This window comes from Hetaerina americana, unplaced genomic scaffold (assembly GCF_022747635.1).
Source record: "Hetaerina americana unplaced genomic scaffold, ioHetAmer1.1.p SCAF_4, whole genome shotgun sequence".
Lineage (NCBI taxonomy): Eukaryota > Metazoa > Arthropoda > Insecta > Odonata > Calopterygidae > Hetaerina > Hetaerina americana.
In genome coordinates, this window is record NW_027286985.1 from 33,419,683 (window position 1) to 33,441,147 (window position 21,465).

Consider the following 21,465-nt stretch of genomic DNA (forward strand, 5'->3'; position numbering starts at 1 on the left):
CGTTCGACGTCGTCATCAGGTGGTTCAACGTCGGAACCTGGGTCGTGTTTTTAAATAAAGTGTGTGGAATTACATAGCCAGTAATTTAATTTCATTTCAATATGTTATGCAAATTCCATAAAGTTACGCCGGAGACAACAAAAAAAGTCAGAAAATAACTTTTCATTAATATTTAGGTACGATATGTATGTGAAATAATTCAAACAATATGTAGTTCGTGTGCCCACAGGCACATGCATTAAGTATCTAAGTAAATTCTCCACTCGTGAGAGAGGAGCCCTTTGTAGCCAGAAGGAAAATAAACTAAGGTTGAGCGACATAATATTTTTTTGACCAGTCATAACGGATTCATTGTCATTAGAGAGCCCCTAGAACTTCGGACTCTCTCTCGCTCTTAGTTTTGTTGGACTTGACCCTGGATGGATACTTGGTCCGCGAGGCAATTTTCCCCACTCCGGCTCTAATGAAAGAACGTGTTTATGGGTGGGCGCCGCACCAACACAACTGGAGCCTATCCCTTCCCCTCTCCCCACCCCCAATACCATCATCTACCCTGGCTCCCTTTCCTTCGCTCGCACGCCTCGCCCAGAGTCGCAAACCTTAGCACCCCCACCCCGGGGGAATCGGTATCTCCTCATGCACCAAGAGTCCTGCGGTGAAGTCACTCACTCACTCCTCACTCGCCCTCCTCCCCTCTCCGCACACGCCCTCCTCTCCGGGGAAGGAGAGGTGGGAGTGGGATTGAATGTTTCCGAGCCTTCCATTCGACTGAGGGAGAAGGGTTTCTTTTCGGAGAGGGGAGGGAAGGCATCAGGAGGGTGTAAAACGCGTGGAGGACCTGTGGGGTGGAGGACGAGTTCAATGAGGTGTGCTCGGACGGGTGTGGTTGCGTGGGAGAGAGCATGGCGTGTTACCCCGCGATCCTCTCACTCCTTTGCCTCCTCCCCGCGGCGTTCCCTCGTCCCTCCATCGCGTATCCCCACCCGCAACCCCCGGCCGTTCTCTGTGGTTCTCACCGTTGCCTTTCGTCGCAGAGCGGTAGGGGACAAAATCAAGGTCGCGGCCTTGAATTGCCCCCTCCCTCCCCGCCCGGACGCTTTTTCGACGCGGAGAGAGGTTCAAGTTCGGCCCAACCGTGGCGGCCAAGGAGGGGTGTGCTGAAGGTTCGGTTCAAGGGCTCGACAGAAAGGGAGTCGGAGAGAGAGAAAGGGTTTCCTGGTTGTCGGGCTCTGGTGTCGTTAATGGAGGCATTAATTATGCCCGTGGAGGGGGGATCAAAGATCATGAAGGAGAAGTGTGCTCGCGAAAATGAGGCTCATTTTCGAATAAGTGTTAAATTTCATCAGGTGACAATTTTTTAAAATTGGAGTGAGGTTGAGACTGCAACAGTAGTCCCTGGTGCTGAATTACAACCTGTCAAAATTATGTAAAATGACAGGTTAGATGTAATGTGAATTTGTTTCATACTTGTTCCAGCAACGAAAGTATGCGAGGGTTACATAAAGTGATAGAAAACCCTCGGCATTTGAATAGTGTATGAGATTAGATTAGTGATATTTTCGTTGCACAGATTGTGGGAAAATGTTTTGAACTTTTTTCTTGCTAATTCCATTTAAAATTTTGAACGAAACACATCGGGCAAATCGAGATTTTTTTCTATGAGGTTAGAGTCTCTATAAGTTAGGAATAGAAGAGCTTTTGATACGGGAAATCATTTTCTATGGCCTTCTACGGAAATTCACGAGAGATACAAAAATGAATCTCATGAGTTCATTTATTTATAACGAATCGCTATAGCGTTCCTCGTCCGAGGGCGTCGACAGTCGAATCCATTCGTTAATTTCCGTGACGCCAAGATTTATTTTATCAATGAAAATGCGTTCTGAAAACTTAATGCAGTATTTTCTTTCTTTGGAAAAATTTCTTAAGTGTTGTAGTGCAGAAGAGGTGAGGCATTTGGAAGATTTTTGCTAATTTTCAACTTTCACCCCTATAACAAAGATTTACACGGATCCTTTTTGCACCGAGTTCGACGATGAGACCTACCTTCCTCCCCAGTCGCAAGTCGCAATACTTTTGATAAACTTGTCCTGACGCCCAACACCTCCATCTATCTGCATGACGTAATTTCGTAACTGGAAAACGTTTCTAAAATGAGACTCCAGAAGCGTTCAATATCCAACATGCTTGCACAACCGAGGCTAAAAACTCAATGGAATCGAACGAACATTCAGTGTAACGCATGTGTAAGTGCTTTGAAGTGATTACTCTCCTATCGTGTGTATATGTTGACAGCAGTGGTTCGTTAATATAGCAAATTTCGACACTTGTCATTTGAAGATCGTCCAACCCGCGCGTCAAATGTAATCTTTTAAATGTTCTTTTATTCTCCCTCGTCCTCTCACTTGGGAGTTGGAAATTCCTTTGCCGTTAGGATCGTATCGATTTTTATTGAGCGTACTTCTAACCCTTTCGTTGAGCGAGGGACTTGTTGGGATTTATTCTTCATAGTAAGGTTTTATGGCATTCCGTTGCATAAATTTTATCAGTTTCCGCCATGAAATATTGCCGTTTAGAGCACGACATATTTAATGCCCCTATGTATATTAGGCATATCTCAGAAGTGGCGTAAAATTGTAATTATTTTCCTTGGAAACTTTGTTATTTCAGTCGAACGATCAATCTGTCGTTAAGGAATTCTTTACGACTCGTGCTTGTATTCCAGATTTTTTTCATTCGGACGTTTTTTCAAGCGCCGATCCGATCCCGAAAAGAGATTCACATAACGTTTCATTTCAGACGCTCAGGTTCATCGTTTCCTCTTCTTATTTGCTACTGCGACTTCTTACTTTTATGTCTAAAAATTTGTGAAATTTATCTTGCCCCAAAATTAGTCTTTCACCATGCAACTCGGTCTTTGTTTTTGTGTATTGATTTTTTTCATAATGATAGGTGATAATGATTTCGTGTAAAAAATATTAATGGCCATTATTTCGGGGCGCATTTCAAGTTTTCTCGTAAGCCAATTTTCCGCTCTATGAGCGGGCAATTAGCGTGCACAAATCGGGTCATCCGCGGGATAGTGTATTGGTGGTTAGGCGTTTTCTAGTATAATTTGGACTATAAGTCGCGTAGATACCGCTGCAGTGTTATAAATCAATTTCTTTATCGCTGGGGGGGGGGGGGGGGGAACGCTCAACGTTTCCCAGGTTGACCGCGGCGGAGAAATTCGGGAGTCACGGCCGGGCAAGGGGGCAAAGTGCGCCCTTGGTCTTCGACGCCGATATCGAGCCCACGATCAAAACATTGGCTTTTATAATTCGCTTCCGAATCGCCTCGGGGGACCGTGAGTCATGTAAACAACCCACCACGGAGGTTGGTAGGATATCGCGTTTATTCGATTTCCAGAAAACTCGAAACCTTTGTGTATGTGTGGGGGAGAGGGTTCAGTCTCCGGGGAGGCGAGGAACCTAAATGCGTTGGGGAATATCTTTTTTTTTCCAATTCCAATTATTTTTTTCTCTCGTGCATTATCGAGACTGTTGTTTAATAACGTCCGTGGTGATCGCGAAGTCGATTATTCATCTGTTCGTGACCTTGACCGATGCGCCGACCACAGGTTCCCTTGCGTGTCATGATGACCGCTGCGGAGGGCATGCATACTTGCGGTAGCGGAAGAGCCCATTCTCTTTCCTCGGGCGTCTTTTTGTCGTATTTTTTTGGGTCCTGCCGCAGAAGTTATGAATGGAATGAATGCATTTACCCCTAGCTCTGTGTGTGTGAGTGTGTGTGTCTATATGAACCGAGGAAGCGACTATTAATATTTTATCTTCTTCATGACTTGCATAGAAAGACTTCATTTGAAAAGCTCTTTAAGCATATATTTCCTCTTATTTAGCTTCCTATTTCTGAGATCGAAAGAAGAATTCTTGGTTAAATCTAGAACCATTAAGGTAGGATGTTTGTAATTATCATATGCGACGCTATGTGTTATTTTTTTGGAAAAATCTAGAATTATCAATTATTTGGCATCGGAATTTTTGTTAGTTGGAAGTTCGATTACGTTTATTTTGAGTCTTTTGCCCAATTTTGATGAACCCAAACCGTTTATGCTGTGATGGCAGGGTGTAGTTTATTTTCAGAATGCATTAGCGCTGGCGGGGTAGGCTTCTATTGCTTGTAATGTGCATCACATAGCCGTTTCTTACTATTTCATCGCCGCTGATAAGAGCAGATCCTCCTGAATTTGTGGTTATGTTCGATTCGTGGGATACAACAATGCACTGTTTTTGCTGTTAATAAATATTTATTCCGACGTTACATCTTCATCAACAGGTGGTCCTCAGGGCCTGATAATGAAAAAGTAGTGTCGAAACAAATCTTTATGAACACTGGAAGTGTGCATTATTATTTGCTACAAATCACTCATGTTCGCCTTCAACAACATCTCGCCGAATCCGACACATTAGTGGGATTTTTTGCGTTGGTTTGAGCATTGCCTGGAGGTCGTTTTATTCTCATTTCATCAGGGAATTGAAGCAATATGGACGATACGGACGGGTTCACTGAGCTAACTCGGAAGATTGCGTTTCAAATCCCGTCTAAGGCATGGAGTTCCGTAATACCATTCTCTTCATGTGGTTGGCGACATTATTTATTCTTCCATGAAATCACCATTACTTTTGGAGAGCCTGGAAATATAATTATCGCGAACGATGAATTTATTTCCTGTGTGAATGTGTTCAAAATTTTGTTCAGTAGAGTGGAAAGTTGCCCAATTTTAATTTAGAAACCTTAATTTTTTATGCATACGATCCGAATAGTTTCCTAAAATACTGTCTTCATACCGGTAGAATTAAAAGTGGAGGGTTCTATTTTCTTCGACTAGTATTCATATTTCGGGTGAAGAAACTTAAAGCGTTTAATGAAGAGAATTTTTGTTGTTTTTTTTAGGTATCATCCTACTTTCAGTTGATGTCATGGGATGCCGGAGTGCTTTTACATGATAAATTTTCTGTAATGCCATTTTTCTGTCCTTCCATTTCGATTACGAAATAATAATGACTCTTACGCGAATTTCAGTCCCTTTACGGGTTCTGTAATGTTTACCAAGAGAAGTTGGCTCGCTATTTATTCCGTGTTAGTTTTGTTACCTTGGAGTGGAAAAGCGCTCAGGAGAGAATGCAATAGTGGTTTTTCGAAGGGTGGTGATTTGGCGAATCAGTTTTCGCAACACAACCGTACTGATACCTCTCCTCCACCTCGATTCCGCCCTCCCCCGTCAATGGGCCCCGAAGATGGACCCTTCCTCCTCCTCCCCCCCCCTCCTCCCCCCTCAGCCCCCAACCGGGTCCCTCGACACGCGAGGTTTCCATGAGGGCGTGTCGGCGGTTCGAGGCGAGGTCTCCGCATTCCCCCACCCCACAATGCTTCAATTCCCTCAACCCCCCTTCCCCGGTTTTTCCCACACGGCGCTCTCCCCTTCCGCACCTTCCATCATCCTCCCAGTGGGGAAGGAAGCATCCAAACTCCCCGCGCAAGGGGATCCCGACCCCTTTTGCCCCCCCTTGCATCAGATGCCCCTCTCCCACAATCGCCCCCGACTGCACAACGTTTGATGCACACTATAACCCTCGGCCCCGAGTGTGGGCGAAGTCACCCGGGGGAGGCGTGGACTCATCCAGGTCCCGCGAAGCGATATCCCTCCCGTCGTCCCCGCTGGCATGCTCACAAAGTCCTGACTGCAAAACACCCCCCTGGTGCTCCTCAAATGGGCTAGGGTGTTCCGGGAAATCCCCCTTGATTCTCTCTCTCTCCGTCTGACCCCCCCTTTTGCCGACGACCTCCCCCCTCCTTTCCCCTCGCGAAAAATCCAATCTTCCTCCTTCTCTCTCTCTCAGAGTCCGTTCTTTCCCAGCATGAGTCACTTGCCCTGTGCAATCCCCGTGCCTATCCACCAAGTGCTTTTCAAAGGTAATCCTTGGCCGTGTTATCGCCGGGAATCTCCCTGGTGGGAAGTCGGAGGCGTTAGGAGGAACTCGCATTGCTTCATGCTTATTCAGGTTTGGCAATTTGCTCGTGCTTTTTAAAAAATGTCTTTCTCCTCTTTCGTGTAGTTCAGTCAACTCTTAATGAATTTATTGCTCGTGTTTTAGTTGGCTCGGCCACAGTTGGCCTCTGCTTTCAAATTATAATAGATTTCATTGAACAATTCAAATGTAATTAATAAAATTTTATCATTTTTATCGTTTGTATCACGTTTTTACATTGAAATGCTACAATTTGAACGATAAACTCAATATTTTAGTTTTTAAACTATGGACTTTAGTTTTTAGTCAGTATATTATTTTCGGAATATACCAAAAGTTAATTCTCCGCAGTTTATCGGTTAGAGGTGTTGGGGTGGTGGTGGTATTATGTGTTCCCAATAATATTTCTAGATCAAATATTTCTACTGCAATAAATCCCTTTAATTGTTATCGGGATTAGTTTGTTTTCTCGCGTCCTCGGAATGCTTGATAATAATGTAATGAGCACTCCCTTGTGTTATTCAATGCTTTGTTTTCAGGGAACTTTTTTCAATTCTTGTTTTTTTTTAATTCTCCGTATAGTGTGCTTATTTTGAGGTATATTTTCACAATATGGTATTTTTATCGTTTTTTTCCTTCAATTAACACCGTTATTCATGATAAAGTTGGTGTCGACTTTCGAAAAATTTCTTCGCGTTGCGAGTGGGAGAAGAAAGCATTAGAGAGGGAAGTAATAGACAAAACACTTGTAAATTACTGAAATTTTATAATTTACGATCCGGTTTTCAACTTCGTGAGTCATCGTCAAGTAAAACTACAAATATTTTGTCTATTCCTTTTCTAATGAAGGAATATTTCCACTAAGTGACGCCTGCGGTTGCACGATTAGAGGGAGTAATTAAATATATTGTTGGGCGTATATAAAGACCGCTGATAGCGATTAATAAATATATTTAGGAATATTGCAGATTGAAATTTCTCCGAAAATTTGTTCCAGACTGATCTATTCGCTTCTCATTTATAACGTCCATCAATTGATTGCGTCCAATGTGTGCAAAAATTTGACTGTATCGATTTTTTTGGATTAGGTCTATTTCAAGGTATAAAAATAGGCGTGCGAAGGTGGATAAATCCTTCAGTTTCATGACTCTTTGTGGCTTATGTAATTATTATCCCGAATGAAATTTTTGATTTAAGTGCGAAAAAAGATATATCGTAGAATATAGTCAACCTGTTCTCCACTTTAATCCTGTTTATGGAATTCATGGAATCAATTTTGTCTTACATGTTCCACCGTCTGCAGCTGAAGAAACAGCAGCAGCTGCAGCAGCAAATTCTCCTGCAACATTTCCAGGCACAGCAGCAGCAATTAGCTGAGCAGCATGAACAACAGTTGAGGCAACAGCTTAAGGTACACGGACGTAAACATTTCCCAAGTCGCCTCAGCGGCTTCTCGAACATTTTACGTGAGGAATTCACTCGAAGTTTCCCGTATTTGTGACGTGGTTCATTTCATTCGCTGTGTTTCTGCGATGGTGATATTTTTAATAATGAGAGAGACAACTCGTGCTCGTGGTTTTCGTTAATCCGCATTTCATTCTCGTATTGTCTTTCAGTGTCATGGGCAAGGTCACCGACTCATTCATATTGATTTATCTTTTGTCGAAATGTTTAGTCAATATCCGAGAACGGGGTAAAATGCATTTTTACGAAATATGCATTTTTTTCGCGTGAAGCTGCATAACTAGTTCCGTTCTATACTGTAGTGTGTCTATCCAGGTGATGAATACAATTTATTGGTGACCATTTAGGTATTGTTTCCGATATGTTTGCCAAATACTCTTTAACCTGATTATTTATTTATAAATTTATTATAAATTATAGAAAAACAAAACCAACTGTTTAGAGTGCCTAATATTCTTTAGTAATGACGATATTTCAGGGATGGTGTTAAAATATGAGAACATGTGGAATTTCTTTTGTTCTTTTGAAAAATTGAATAAGGTGTAATATATCCATGAAATCGTATGTGAATGCTGCAAATTCACTTTTATGTTAGACTTACATCTATGGCGTATGAACTCGATAAGAACAAATCCTGGCAATTTTCCCACCCGGAAATATAAGTCACCGAAGCCATAGGAATAATTTGGATGATAAATCCTTTGCCATCGAAAGTGGCCTCCAGACGTTTCTTTGTTTAGGGAAAGCACATTTTGTTCGATGATATTTCGCAGAGATTCTATTAGAAATGAGTTGTTCATTTTTTTACCACTGTACTAAAATGCACGGAGATTATTAACATCCTAAAATTAAAACATTGCGGCGTTCGGTGGGGGGTTGAAAGTAGTTTTGGAAATTGATTTTTTTTGACGCAATGTTCTCAGTTTCGTCCCTGGCGCGAGCAAGAACGATTCAGCGTTCGAGTGGCATCGAGGCATAAAATACTTTCTAGGAATGCATTTTGCCAACGACAGTTAATTTACATCTACTGCAAGATGAAACTGCGCATTTGTATGAATTCTCAAATTATAAACCTGGAATCTTTTCCATATCTTCTTTGAGCCGTGTCCATGATTATTTTAAATATTTTCGTTGATATAATCTTATATTCGTTGAAAACATTTTTCCGGTCATGTTTTGAAATGTTGGGGTTTCTTGGCCATTTTATGTTTCCGTGCATTAAAATTATTTAATTTTGTATGGAGTTGTAGAAAACTAGCAGAAAAATAATTTTTTGTGCTTCACGAAGCGATGTAATTAAAATGCTTTACTACCTGTATGTCTGCTGCTCATCCGCTTGCTCATCTATATGGTACCCTGTAATCCACCGCCAGAATATGTGGCAGGGGGTGGATAGAAATCAGGCATTTGCAACAAAAGTTAAGTTTTCATTAATTCTAACCTGTCAATAATTATGTAACATAAATTAAAATGACGGGGATGATGTTAAGGCCCATACATAGTCCGTACTGGGTTCATATAATATTGAGAACGTAGAAAATGATCCCAATACTCAGTCTGTTCATGATTAATGTCGTCTGGGGAAACCATAAGAAATTAACTTGGCGGGTTGAAAACCGGATGGGAGTGGAATATTTCGTTGTTCCTCCCCAATTCGAGTAATCTCATATTTCAAAACTTTTGCTCTTGCGATTGGCAACTACCGAAGTGGCACAATGGCCTCAGCGGATGAAGCACTAGGTTCAACGGTCATTCCTGGGTGCAATTCCGGAGATCCTATCCAATGACCCTCGGGGAAAATTTAATCGAGTGATTTTCCGGGTGTCTGAACTGTTTGGGAAGCCACCCACCGGAATAAAAGGGAAAAGGGGCGTTGTTTCCTGAATCCAAAAAAGGATCGACTCGAGCTCTCTCCCTGCCTTTTCTCTTTTATCCAGCTAATCTTTAGGTTGATAACTGCAGAAACACACCCAGCGAGGTCAGCATTGGGAATTGGTCATCGTTTTGCCATTCACGCTGGTGTTTTCATTCATAAGGATCCGATTTATAGGGACTTCCATTTAGAGGCTATAGACTATTCATCTCTTCAGCAGCTTGATGTTAACAAAGATGTTCGCGACGTTTTTCGTCACCCGCCGACGTGATCGGTGTCTGTCGGCCTTGGATTTTGGGATTTATTTACTTGACGGCGTGCGTGCTAATGTTTCTTTGTCTGCGTACCAGTGGGCGGCTTCGTACGCCCTTCTCAAAGCATTGTGTAAAGTGAAATGGATGACCTGTCTGATGTTCATTTTGTGAGGTTGTGTTCTTTCAAATATCTCCATCAAATGCTGTTCTTGATGTATTTATATGTAAATTTGGTTTCGGGCTATTGTCTCTCGGGAATTAACTCATCAAGTGTGCATTTATTCGGTGTGATCTTCTCTTTTGGAAGCTTAAAATACCTCTAAAAATTACTTAATTGGCTTTGAGTACATTGGAATCTTCTGAAATTCCGTTTCTTTTCATTATTGCATGTTATAGTCGATTCTAATACCAGAATAAAATATCTTTCTATAAAATTTCGTATTATTTGTTAAGGTACTCTTGTTAATACGTTTCGGGAGAAAGAAGAGTTTTATGACTGAATTTATGGGACCAAATTTAAATCATAACCTGTGGAGATGAAGAGCCGGAAAATCAGCTCTAAATCCTTCCATTCCCGGAAACTGAGGAACTACTTATTGGTAAACGTAAGAAGTTGGTGTACTTAACACCACACAAAAATTGTCACCTTCCAGGAGGGTGTGTGTCCGGCGATGTTAGATGTTACCGTTAATTTTCTATTCATATTGTGTGATTACATTCGTGACTACCTACGCTGAAAATTTTCATAATTTAAATTTTAAATTAACGTTCGGGAAAACTCCTCGGGAGGACCATATCGGGACTTATCTATGCCTCAAAAATTGACGCATCATACAGCCTTTACGTCAATGTATGAAATTCTAGAAGAGAGGGGTAAATGCAAACGAGAAGTATAAAAAAAACATTGATATTTGACAGAGGAATATAGGTTGAAAAAAAATTAAAATGTTGCGTGATGCATTCATATAGTATTTTGGCGTGTGGAGTACATGGTGTGAAGTGAATGTTCTAAGGTATTTCCTTCCGTATACGCCAGGAGTTCTGGGAGCAGAAGAAGCAAATGGAGGAAGAGCGCGAGCGACGAGAGAAGGAGCGGCTGGAGGCGCTGAAGAAGAAGGAGAAGCACGAGCAGAGCGCCGTCGCCTCCACGGAGGTCAAGCAGAAGCTCCAGGTGAGTCCCCTCACCTCCACCCTCTGACCACCTCCCCCGGGGGGGAGTGTGGGACAGACCCATACGAGGTGTGTTCAATAAATAAGCGGAATTTGAAGTTATTTGGAAATAATTTTATTTATTCATATACATATATATACTATATATAGTATATATGAATAAATAAAATTATTTCCAAATAATTTCAAATTCCCGTTCTACAACATGCAATGTCCAGTCTACAATGTGAGTGTCCTTTTAAGTGTTTTATATTTTATTTGCTTTCTATTGTGCCGTCACACATATATATATATATATAATATATATATATATAATATATATAAATATTATATATAATATTATATATATATATATATATATATATATATATCAATGTTATTCCCTTAATATTTAGTCTCCATTAGTTATTATACACTTATGCCGTCGCTTTTTCTTATCCTAGAAACTCTTGTGGAACTCAATCTTTGGTGTAGCTTTAAGTTTTCCCACCGATGCGTTTTTAATCTCATCTATGGGTTTAAAACTGCGCCCCTTAGTGATTCCCTTTATTTTTGGGGATAGAAAAAGTCACATGGGGCCATACCTATCGAAGATGGGGGCTCCGGCATCATTAGAGTGCTGTATTTGGCCAAAAATTCACGTGAAGTGGACAAAGAGGCATTATCGTGGTACAAAATTTATGAATTGTTAAACATTCCTAAACCACTACGCCCCATATTCAAATCTTTCGCAGTCTTTTCTGCATACCTTAAGTTAGGAGTACCTGTAATTAATTCTCTCATTGTACGAGGAAATCCCTCTTTCGTCTACGCAATTCTTCTCTTAATGTCCTCACCACTGTGCCCATTCCCCTCTTAAACACTGCCAACATTTATGGATGACTCCATCTGTTCCAGTTTATTTTCTTCTTCTTTAATGTTTCACTTAACCAGATCATTTCTCAAGAAACTCACTAGTTTTGTTTCATAGTGGTTATTCCTCTTCCCATAGCTCTCTCATTGCTAATGTAAACCACCCAATAGCTGCAATCCATCCTCTGGCTAAATATTGCTCGATCATCCGTAAACCTAACTGATTTAATCATGTTGCAGTTTTTAAATTATTTTTTTGTTTATGAGATTTTTCCGGTGTATCCTGGAAAGTATTTAAGTGTTCGCCCACTCTGTGCCATTCCCCACAGTAAAATGTCGGCATGTTTATCAAGGACTCTGTATTGGTGTGTTTGGTCCTATGAATTCATGTGCTGTTTATCTTTCGAATTTATCGGTTTGTGAGTGAATTATTGGAAAGAGTTATAATGCTCTTCGTTCTGATCCTGTATTATATCTCCTATCGTCGAGTGGTACCTTTCACTTATTTCATGTGTTGTTCGGTAATGAGGAACCGGATCATATAATACACAGTAAGGCGTCCTAAAATGTTTTCCCATTATAATTCAAATTCCAGCACGAAATGAGTAAATAGCAAGAATACGGGGACGCAGTAGTTCGCGTCGTAAAGACACAGTATTTGAAGTCGAAACTCGATAGCGTACCCTTACAGCGTACAACCTGCTGGCAGCTTATTTTAGTACAATGGGAAATGGGCCTTATACTGTAATTTTTGTTTGTTAACTTTCGTTTTCTTCAGAAAAGTAGGAGTCTTTTATCTTGTATAGATAAATATTATCGTTAGTAGAATGTAAAAGGTGGTCTATTTCGTTCCTTCACGCAACAAAATAAATAGAATGTGACGGAGGCTTTCCCATATCGATTGTTAGTCTTCCCGATATAAAGTGTAGATATTTCTTTAATTTAACATGTTGCCTACAATGGTTAGGCTTCTTAGCAACAAATGCAAACATATTGCACCCTACTCCGCAAGTCGCCGCAAGGGCTGGAGTTGTTAAGGCACCAGCCATATATGCAGAAATTTTATTTCATGCATACAATTGAATATACTTATATCAACTATTATGCAAAATCACTTGAGCTCAAATGCACATACATTCGAATACAAGTCATGCAATAAATAGTATGTTTGATTAAGTTATAAAAATTAATTCTCTAAGGGAAAAAAATATATGTAGGCGCTTGGGCGATATATTACAAATAACACCAAGTCCTCAGTTAGTTCCTGATAATTTTATTAGTAGATAGAACGACATGTGAAGAGTTTTTTGACTCAGTTGATATGTATTCAAATTATCATGTATGTATGAACTAATATTACTGCATGCACGGCTGGCACCCTTACACCACCCCACCCCCCCGCCGCACCCCCTCGCGGGGGTTTGCGTGGTATTATGTGGATGCACCCTAATGTTCAGTAGACAGGCTTCAACATTTCAAGCGAACGAATGGCATTCATGGGGTCAATATCATCTACATCTAATTAGAACCCTGGAAGCCACAATAGGGGGTGTGACAATTACCACACACTATCCAGAGTGTGTGGTAATTATTATTCCACACCAGATATGTAGCATCAAGTTTACGTTTGACTTTATGCTAGTTATCATACATCATCAGTATTTTAATCTTAAGATTGCGTTACTGCAGTCTTCCATTCTTTTCTTTTCGCTGCTGATTCCCTCACCCCCTGATAACTTTTCTGCTCCACGTCCTTCTTAATTTGTCTACTCACTTGTCTCTTGGTCTACTCGCCACAACATCCCTTCTAGTTCCCTATAAACATGTACAATATTTTTTATGAATATAATGTGAAATGCATAAATATGCAAAATGTGTAAATATCCCAATGGATTAATAAAATAAACGTATTTCAAACAATGAAAATAAAGTTAACTGCACCTAAATGCATTATATCTGAATATTCCTGCGAGACGAGCTGCTTGCAACAATAAGAACAATAAAATAATGGCAAGATAAAATATTGACCACGCACTATGCTACTTATAATTTTAAAATAATATCCTTTCCTTCCATATCGCGGACGTTTGTGATTATCCTGATCCCTTGTCATTCGCGAGAAAAATTGTATTTCAAAAATGTCGGCTCCACGCTCGTCTCCCTAATGTATTGTGAAGATCTCTCCGAGCACGTACTAGGATGGGGCTAATAATACAGTGCCAACATCATCGCCGAAGAGACCCTCTTGCAATTTATGTGAGGGATTTCACATTCTCGTGTCGTCGGAAGGCTCGAGCCTGGATTCCGCCATGCCCAACGACGTCACCGCTCATCCGCACGCGCGAGAGGGTCGCGTCTTATCAATCAGGCGGGCGGTCAAAAGTGCAAGTGACAGTGGGAGCGGTGTAGTCGGGGATGTTTTGGGGAACAACACGAAGGGGGCGTCGACCGAGTGCGTGGTCAGCGCTCCCTCTCTCCCTTCCACTATTCTCCGCTTCGTCGTCATTTCTCCCCCCCCTTAACTCTCGACACCCCCTCCTCCTCATCTCCCGCTACTTCCCCGCTCATCCCCCTCCATCCCTCCTCCTCCTCTCTTTTCAACCGCCGGAGCGCGCGCGCGTAAACAAACAGGAAAACTCCAATTCACTGTCTCTCTCTCTCTCTCTCTCTCTCTCTCTCTCGTTCTCGAATTCACTTTCTCTTGCCACACACACACACACATACACACTCATTACTCGCACTTCCCCCTTCCTCCTCCCCCCCTTACCCGCCCCGCCCACTTTTCTGCAACAAGTAGTCGGCCGCTGGTGTTCCCTGTGCAATGCACGTCGTGTGTGTAGGAGAGGGTAAGGGGGGAGGTAGAGGTTGTTGTGGTGCCGGGAGCAAGAGGAGAAGGGTTGCTTCCAAACATTGGTGAGGTATCAGTTTTCCTGGATGTCGGTATTTGGCGTCAATTGTTTTGTCGCTGTCCATTGCGGTGGGGAGAATTAGCATGCGTCCTCGAAGAGTGCCGAGGGAAACCGGTGTTTCTCTCCCGGAGATGTGTGGAATCCATACGGGTAAAGAGTATTCCCTCATTGGCTTCACCATGGGAAGAATGTGCCCAGGCAATGATCACTCTCCAGTCGAGAGTGGGATTTTCACTTTATCCTTCCAACAGTGATGGGAGTAGTTGCTTCAGATATTTGCAGCTAACTGATTTGGAGACTAACTAGCTAATTAACTAAGCCAACAGATATGATTTGTACTTCGTCGAAAGAGGAGAGTGACGGAGTTCATGGCCTTTAGTCCGGCATGAGCAATTGTAATGGTCTATAAAATGATTCAGGTTTGTCTGCCAATTCGAGAGGGAAAACATTTCGTGGGCGCCTTTTCATCATATAGAGAAAGATATGGAAACACCTCTTGAAAATGTACGTCCCGGAGAGAGAGAAATCGAGAATGTTGTGATATGCCTGAATCAATATTTCAGTGGGCGTTATTGCGTGTGCGTAGTTTTACGTTCAATTTGCAGTTCTACTGTTTTAGATGATGTGGGTTATAGGGGAACAGTTAGCGAAGAGGAAATTTCTTTGTCGATCAAAACACTTGAGATATCTTTGAAGTCATCCAGCGTAAAACGTTTTTGTCAAATACTTAGTTTCAAAATCCAAATTGCCATTGTGAAATATCATGGAGATCTTGCTCTGGCAGATTCGATCTTATGTGAGGAAGTGAAGTGCGTGCTCAAACTGCCACGTAGTTTGATCATGCGAAACGCAAGCATGTCTTAAAGTGGCGAATAACTTCTCGCATTTCTTGTTCATGCCCTTTAGCGTTTTTTTAACGAGGAATTGCTGTTTCATTTTTTCGTTGACCACTTGGCAGGAGGAAATTATATAAGCAATCGGAAATAGCTGTGTTCAGCAAACTGCATCCCCCCCCCCCCCGAGCGATTCACTCCTGACTTGCAAAATGTGATATGCAATTGCAGAAAAAATGTTTTGGAGAAAGTGCATGATCACAACATTACGTGACATCTGCTTGCAGGTGCGTGTTCACTTATAATCCCTTGTAACAAATATTTTCTCAACCTTGTATTGAGCTGTAGGCCTTCAGCTATTCTTTTTGATAGTCAAAGATTAGAAAGTCCCACTGGTATCTTTGTAGATAATATAGTGATTTCACAGTGAATTATTTGTTAACTTTGATTGAGATTTTTGTGATAGTTGTTTTCGAAAATTCTAATTTTAAAACTAAAACTTTTGTAGTCCATGAATTCATTTTTAGCGTTGACCGTCAATTTTTGGCTTGCAATATTATTGTATTACGCTCTTGGTGAACATTCCGAACTGCAAAGAAAAATGGCGCATGCATATGTTATGGGAATACTATGTTGCCCAATATCGTGAACATTGAGTAAAGTATTAAAAAAAATTTAAAAAGTCGGAAGGCAAGAACAAAAAAATATTTCACGCGGAAGTTTAAATGAAATTCTCGGTGGTTTACCTAGTTACTAGTTGTCAGTCTAATACGTAGTAGCACATTTTTTGGGAAGATTTGTGTTAGAAATGGTCTGTAAGCCAATTAAATTGAGGGGTACGGCACTTTGGTAGGAATTTACCGGAATGAATATTAGCGACTCCGGTTAATGAATTACGCTAAAACAATATATCAAGGAGAAAACTGGCGAAGAATACAGCAGCGTCCAAAAATATAACAAAAATTAACTATTTTTAATAACTGGAATTTAAGAAATGAGGGTATTTACATTGAGTACTGCGAATTAGAACAATCATATCACCAGTTTATTTGAAATAAATAAATATATATATATATATATGTAGGTGTGTGTGTGTGTATATGTGTGAATATAAATTAAAATATTTTAAGCGCATCACCTCGCGCCTGATAATAATTTTCAGAATTTCCAGACTATACGGGGCATGTTCGTGATACGTACGATCATTCGAATGGTCATGCAACCGGCAATAAATACCTCGAGTGAAAAGATCTTTGGAAAAAGTCTGGCCTGGATTCGTGGAACTCAGTGAATCATAAAGAGAGTATATATTTTCTTCCGCCGTTAACTTTCGAAATGTTGGTCGTTGATTTTGAAACCTGTGGACTAAATTTCAAATCCTTGCTGCACAACCTCCTGATTAAACTTCGGTTAAAGGATTATTATAGTCCAGAAGACTGTGTGTGGAGACTGATGTGTGTGGGGAGATCCTGACTGACTCTCTTGTTCCTTTTATCCTCCCTTCCCCACTCAGGGATTCCTGCTGAGCAAGAAGCAGAGAGAGGCGGAGGCTGCGGCCGCGGCTGCCGCGGCGAATGGCCCCGGGGGATCCGCCAGCACCGCGTCTTCCTCGTCCTCGACAGGAGGCACCGCGGGGGCCTCTTCCAGCGCCGCCGCTCCGGGAGGACCCTCTCCCGGTTACAGAAATTGGTGAGTCCCTAGTATAAGCGCTGCTGCTGCTTCGCCGCCGGGTGGAATTCCGATTAATGACCCATCACAAGCTTAAACATTTGTTTCGAGTCGCATGATTTTGCTCACCCCATTGGGGAATATCGTGTAAAAATAACTTCGTAGCCGTTTATGCTTTAAAATATTTTTGAATGGAAACTTAGTTGGAGCAGATTCAGAGAACTACGGGAGATGTCCCGAAGATTACGTTGCCGTAGTCACCCGCTGAAGTGTACCGAAATTCTGGCATTACAATTGATATGGATATGGACCCGATATTCGTAAAATCCTTTCCATAATAAATGACGACCAATTGACACTGAAGAATGAATTGGGACCGCACTTCATCGAATGATACGAAAGTGTTTACGATATCGAGGATATATCGGGTATATTTTTAGCGATTTGTTTTTCCATCTCCTAATGCATGGTCACGGCTGACGATTTACTTGGCACTTGCCCTTTGTAGAGGTCTCACATAATGCCTTTTTTCTCCCGTGTGGTATCCTAATACCCGCTGCCGCACGTTCTTGTGAGGTAATTAAGAATATTGCGTGATTATAGATCATAGTATGCATGTAATACGACGACGGAAAATAATACATGGAGACTAAACAAATGCGCGGTTGCTTAGATTTAAAACTACAACACATTCTGCATCCTTTGCACTCATGCAACGTTTGGCAATATTTCTGGTACTGAGCTTCTAACCGTTCTTAATAATTCACACGACTTATTGAAATTATTTCTTAAAAATCCACTGCTTAAGCCGTAGCTATGTATTTAGATATTTATATGGGTGGTGGAATTTGCTTGAAGCCCTATTGCTTTTCAAATTCCTACGTATTGGTTAGGCGGCTAATTATCTTCCCTGTGCTACCAATAGTTTTCCAGTACGTTCTAGGCCCCGTTTCTCACAGGTAAAAGCCAAATTAAAAATCCTCACAATTTGCACGTACGTTGTTTGCTGATGGTGCAAGCTCTTGTTACTTGTGTACTTTACTATTTGATAATTTGAAAGCTTAATTTCGTTCAAAACGTTTTTCAAACGTATTGTAAGTTGACTTATAGCTTTTTGAAAAGGATGGCTAGTTAACTTAGCAATACGTCGATTAGATTATTTCCGGTGGAAATGGACGTACGAACCCGTGCTCCTCGGTAAGGTCCACTAGGTTACCAGCCACGTGGTAAAGCCCTGTGGTAATATTACGCAACATTGATTTCAAAGCATATTATTCGTTATACCTTACAATGTTACTTGTGCTGAAACTATAGCGTCTAAGTAAAATAAACTCAAGCAGCGGATAGTTCTATTTTTATTGGTTCCTGAACGGATAAATGTTTACGTTACGACTCTAAAGTCATTACGAAGTTAAGAAAATAATCCTGTTAACTTTGACATTGAGCGTGATTTCGTTTAGCGCGGAAACATGGCCGTTGAAACAACACGTTAGGCATATGTTGGAGGCTTTTACATTGTATTTGTGGAGAAGGCTGAAAAGGTAAAATGGACGGAAAGGAAAACAAACGAGGAAGGGCTATGCATGGGAGTAGAGGAGACTCTTGGTAGAAATCCAAAGGAGACACTAAAGGCGCATGCAGGGCTTTTTAACTGTGGATGAAATGTTGAAGAAAGGGACGGAGGGGAGAGCATTAGGCAGGCGAGGCACCTCGTCGGACGGAATGATGAAGGGAGGTATAATGTATGCGGATTTGAAGGTAGGGTTTAATGTAGTTTGGGGTGTCAGTGTAGACGAAGCTATGAAATGCAGCGATGTGCAGTCTATGCCATTTGTAAACCTACCTTAAACGGTAAACCACCAGGAATAATTTTGCCGGCCCCGGTGGGGGCGTGGTAATGTCCTTTCCTGTCATTCCAGAGGTCGCAGGTTCGATTCCCGCCCAGGTGGTATTTCCTCCCCCTAGAGCTTGGGTGTATATAATTTTCAAATTGTTATATCAACGTTAAAAATGCGATGTAAAGGTCGAAGTGCTGTTTTCTGACTAATGCAAAATAAATTAAATAATAATGACCATAGTTTCGCGAGTTTTAATAGTTTTTGGGTTGTCTACCCTGCCCCAATCTCGGTTCCAGCGACCCAATATTCCCCTCCACCCTCGCATCCCCTTCGTGGTCAGCATTTCCGCGCGTTTACCCTCTCTCCCTAGTTCCCTCATCCCGAATAATCTCCCCCTTGTCTTACTTTAAACAGGAAGCCGTCGTTCCGATCGAAAATAAATTGGTCTGGGAGTGAGTGTATGGGCGTGGAAGGAGGTCGGGAGTGATGGTCGACAGGAAGGGGTGGTGTGGCCACCGGGGGACGGGGGAGAGTGGTCCACGGGGCGCGGGGAAAGAGGGGTGGAGCATAAATTAAGAGTCCGGGGATTTTCCGATGCCTGCCCTTGTCACGTCCCCACTTCTCCGCTCCTCGATTCTCTCAGGAGACCAGAGCCCATTTATTCATTCCCCCACGTTCCTCGTTCCCCCTTTCGCGCCTCCTTAACTCACCATTGCGTTGCATGAACGATTCCGATTGAAAATCGAGGTTTATCTTGGGATATTCAGTGAATTTCGACATAGTCTTCGTCCTCTCGTCCCTAAAATCTCGATTACCATTCCCGAGATTTCGTCGGATCTACTTAGTTTTCGGTCTCCTCGACGGCGTTGCCTCTGGCCTGAGTGGCGAGCCGTATTCTAACGGGTAATCCGTCCTGCGGTACGTGTTCTGCGATCGGTATAACCGCGGAGCTCTTGTTGGCTGAGTTACCTCGCCCCCAGCTGATTTGTTGTGTGTTAGGCGAGCGCGAGATAGTGGTGATGACCACCGTGAACTTTGTTATTGTGACATAAGGAGATGGAGGTGTGGAAAAGTGACGGTGAATAAGCTGAAAAAGTTGGGAAACGACGTAAAAGAAATATCATAATTTCAGGAAAGGAGGGACACTCACTTATCATTCAGGAGAGATGAATGAATGTATGATACAACGAGATGTGGGGCGTGTGGGAGCGAGTCTCCGAGAAGTCGACTTTAATCTGGGGGTTCAGTCGAAGTGGATAGGAATACGATCTTATGACACTTCAGTGAAGTCATTCGGTTTTGTTAAAACAATATGTATGCACTTTCTAATTTTTTTTGCATCGATGAACTTCAGTCCTAACCACAGTAACTTGTATTATTCGAGTGACTTGTCTGTTCGTAGCAGATTCCGTATTGGGCGTGTCTGTGTTTAGTTTTAGCACTTCCGTGTTCGACGTTTTTGTTGAAAGAATATCGACACCATGTTAAATCATGTATTGTCTAATATATATTTGGTCTTCCATTAAATAGAATTGTTGCTAATTGTTTCAAGGGGGAAATGAGAGGGTATAAAAATTCTCCTTTATCCGCTTCCATTTTCAAAATGCAGAGAAATTATGTAGCCAACTTTCTAATCTTTCTAGTGTATCAACACTTCCAGGTTAAAGTCCCGTTCAGAATTTATGTAAATTGATAATACGTTAATAAACCGTTTGTAAAAATCTATCAATCAAGTTCCATTGTTATATGTACGACTCCGATGATTGACCAATCAAATCGAATGAATGGAGACTATTTCCGGATGGGCTTTCATAAATTTATTTTCACCATAACGCGAAACCGACGACAAACTCAGGAAAATCTAATTTGCATTTTCCTCTCTGTGACCTCGCTTCCTATTACTGATATCTTGTTGACTGACTGTACCTTTTCAAACACCTCTGGATCCTCATTTTGTAAAAGTATGGATACGCCTGCCTTTCTAACTCATAAATAAAACCCCGTCATCACAGACTCCATTCCAAGTAAAGTTTTTAATTGAGAGAGATAGATAAGGAAAAGGAAAGAGATGGTAACCTTTAACCTTCTCATTAGTTTACTTCCGCAATAAGGCTTGTATCTCTAGTGGAGTTTCATATCACGTCCTCTGGTAGTTCGACTAATGTAACGCTCCAAGTCAAAATTTATAGTCTCACTCGCCCAAACTATCTCATCCCGTTGGAATCTTAATGAAACGTAATTTCGAGGAGAAGGAGCTTTAAAGGAAGCAGTGACCTACTTGTTGATCACCAAATTCATGGATCCCTGTAAATATTCTCGACTGTGGGGTAATAATTTGTGGTTTATCATGTGGAGAACTCGTAAAGTGAAGCACACAGTTTGACGAGTAGGGTGTTTTATTACCGCTTAAGTGGTGCCTTAGTTCTAGTATATGGAAACGCGTAGTTTATGGATAAATTCTTGGTATAAAACAGTAAATGAAAAAATTCTTTGTATACCTCCCGTCCTCTAAGATCGGTGATATTTATGACCGTTGATGTTCAAGCATCACGGTCAGCCCGTGGGTTGGTTTGTA

General features: G+C 41.5%; 1 protein-coding gene across 1 annotated transcript in view; it reads left to right on the forward strand.

Moving 5' to 3' along the window:
- HDAC4 (histone deacetylase 4) overlaps positions 1-21,465 on the forward strand; it is a 334,528-nt gene that overhangs the window by 229,792 nt on the left and 83,271 nt on the right. Inside the window, exons 4-6 of the mRNA XM_071590208.1 lie at positions 7,333-7,440; positions 10,657-10,791; positions 16,898-17,073. Coding sequence (XP_071446309.1) covers positions 7,333-7,440; positions 10,657-10,791; positions 16,898-17,073 — 419 coding nt within the window. The remainder of the gene's footprint in view (positions 1-7,332; positions 7,441-10,656; positions 10,792-16,897; positions 17,074-21,465) is intronic.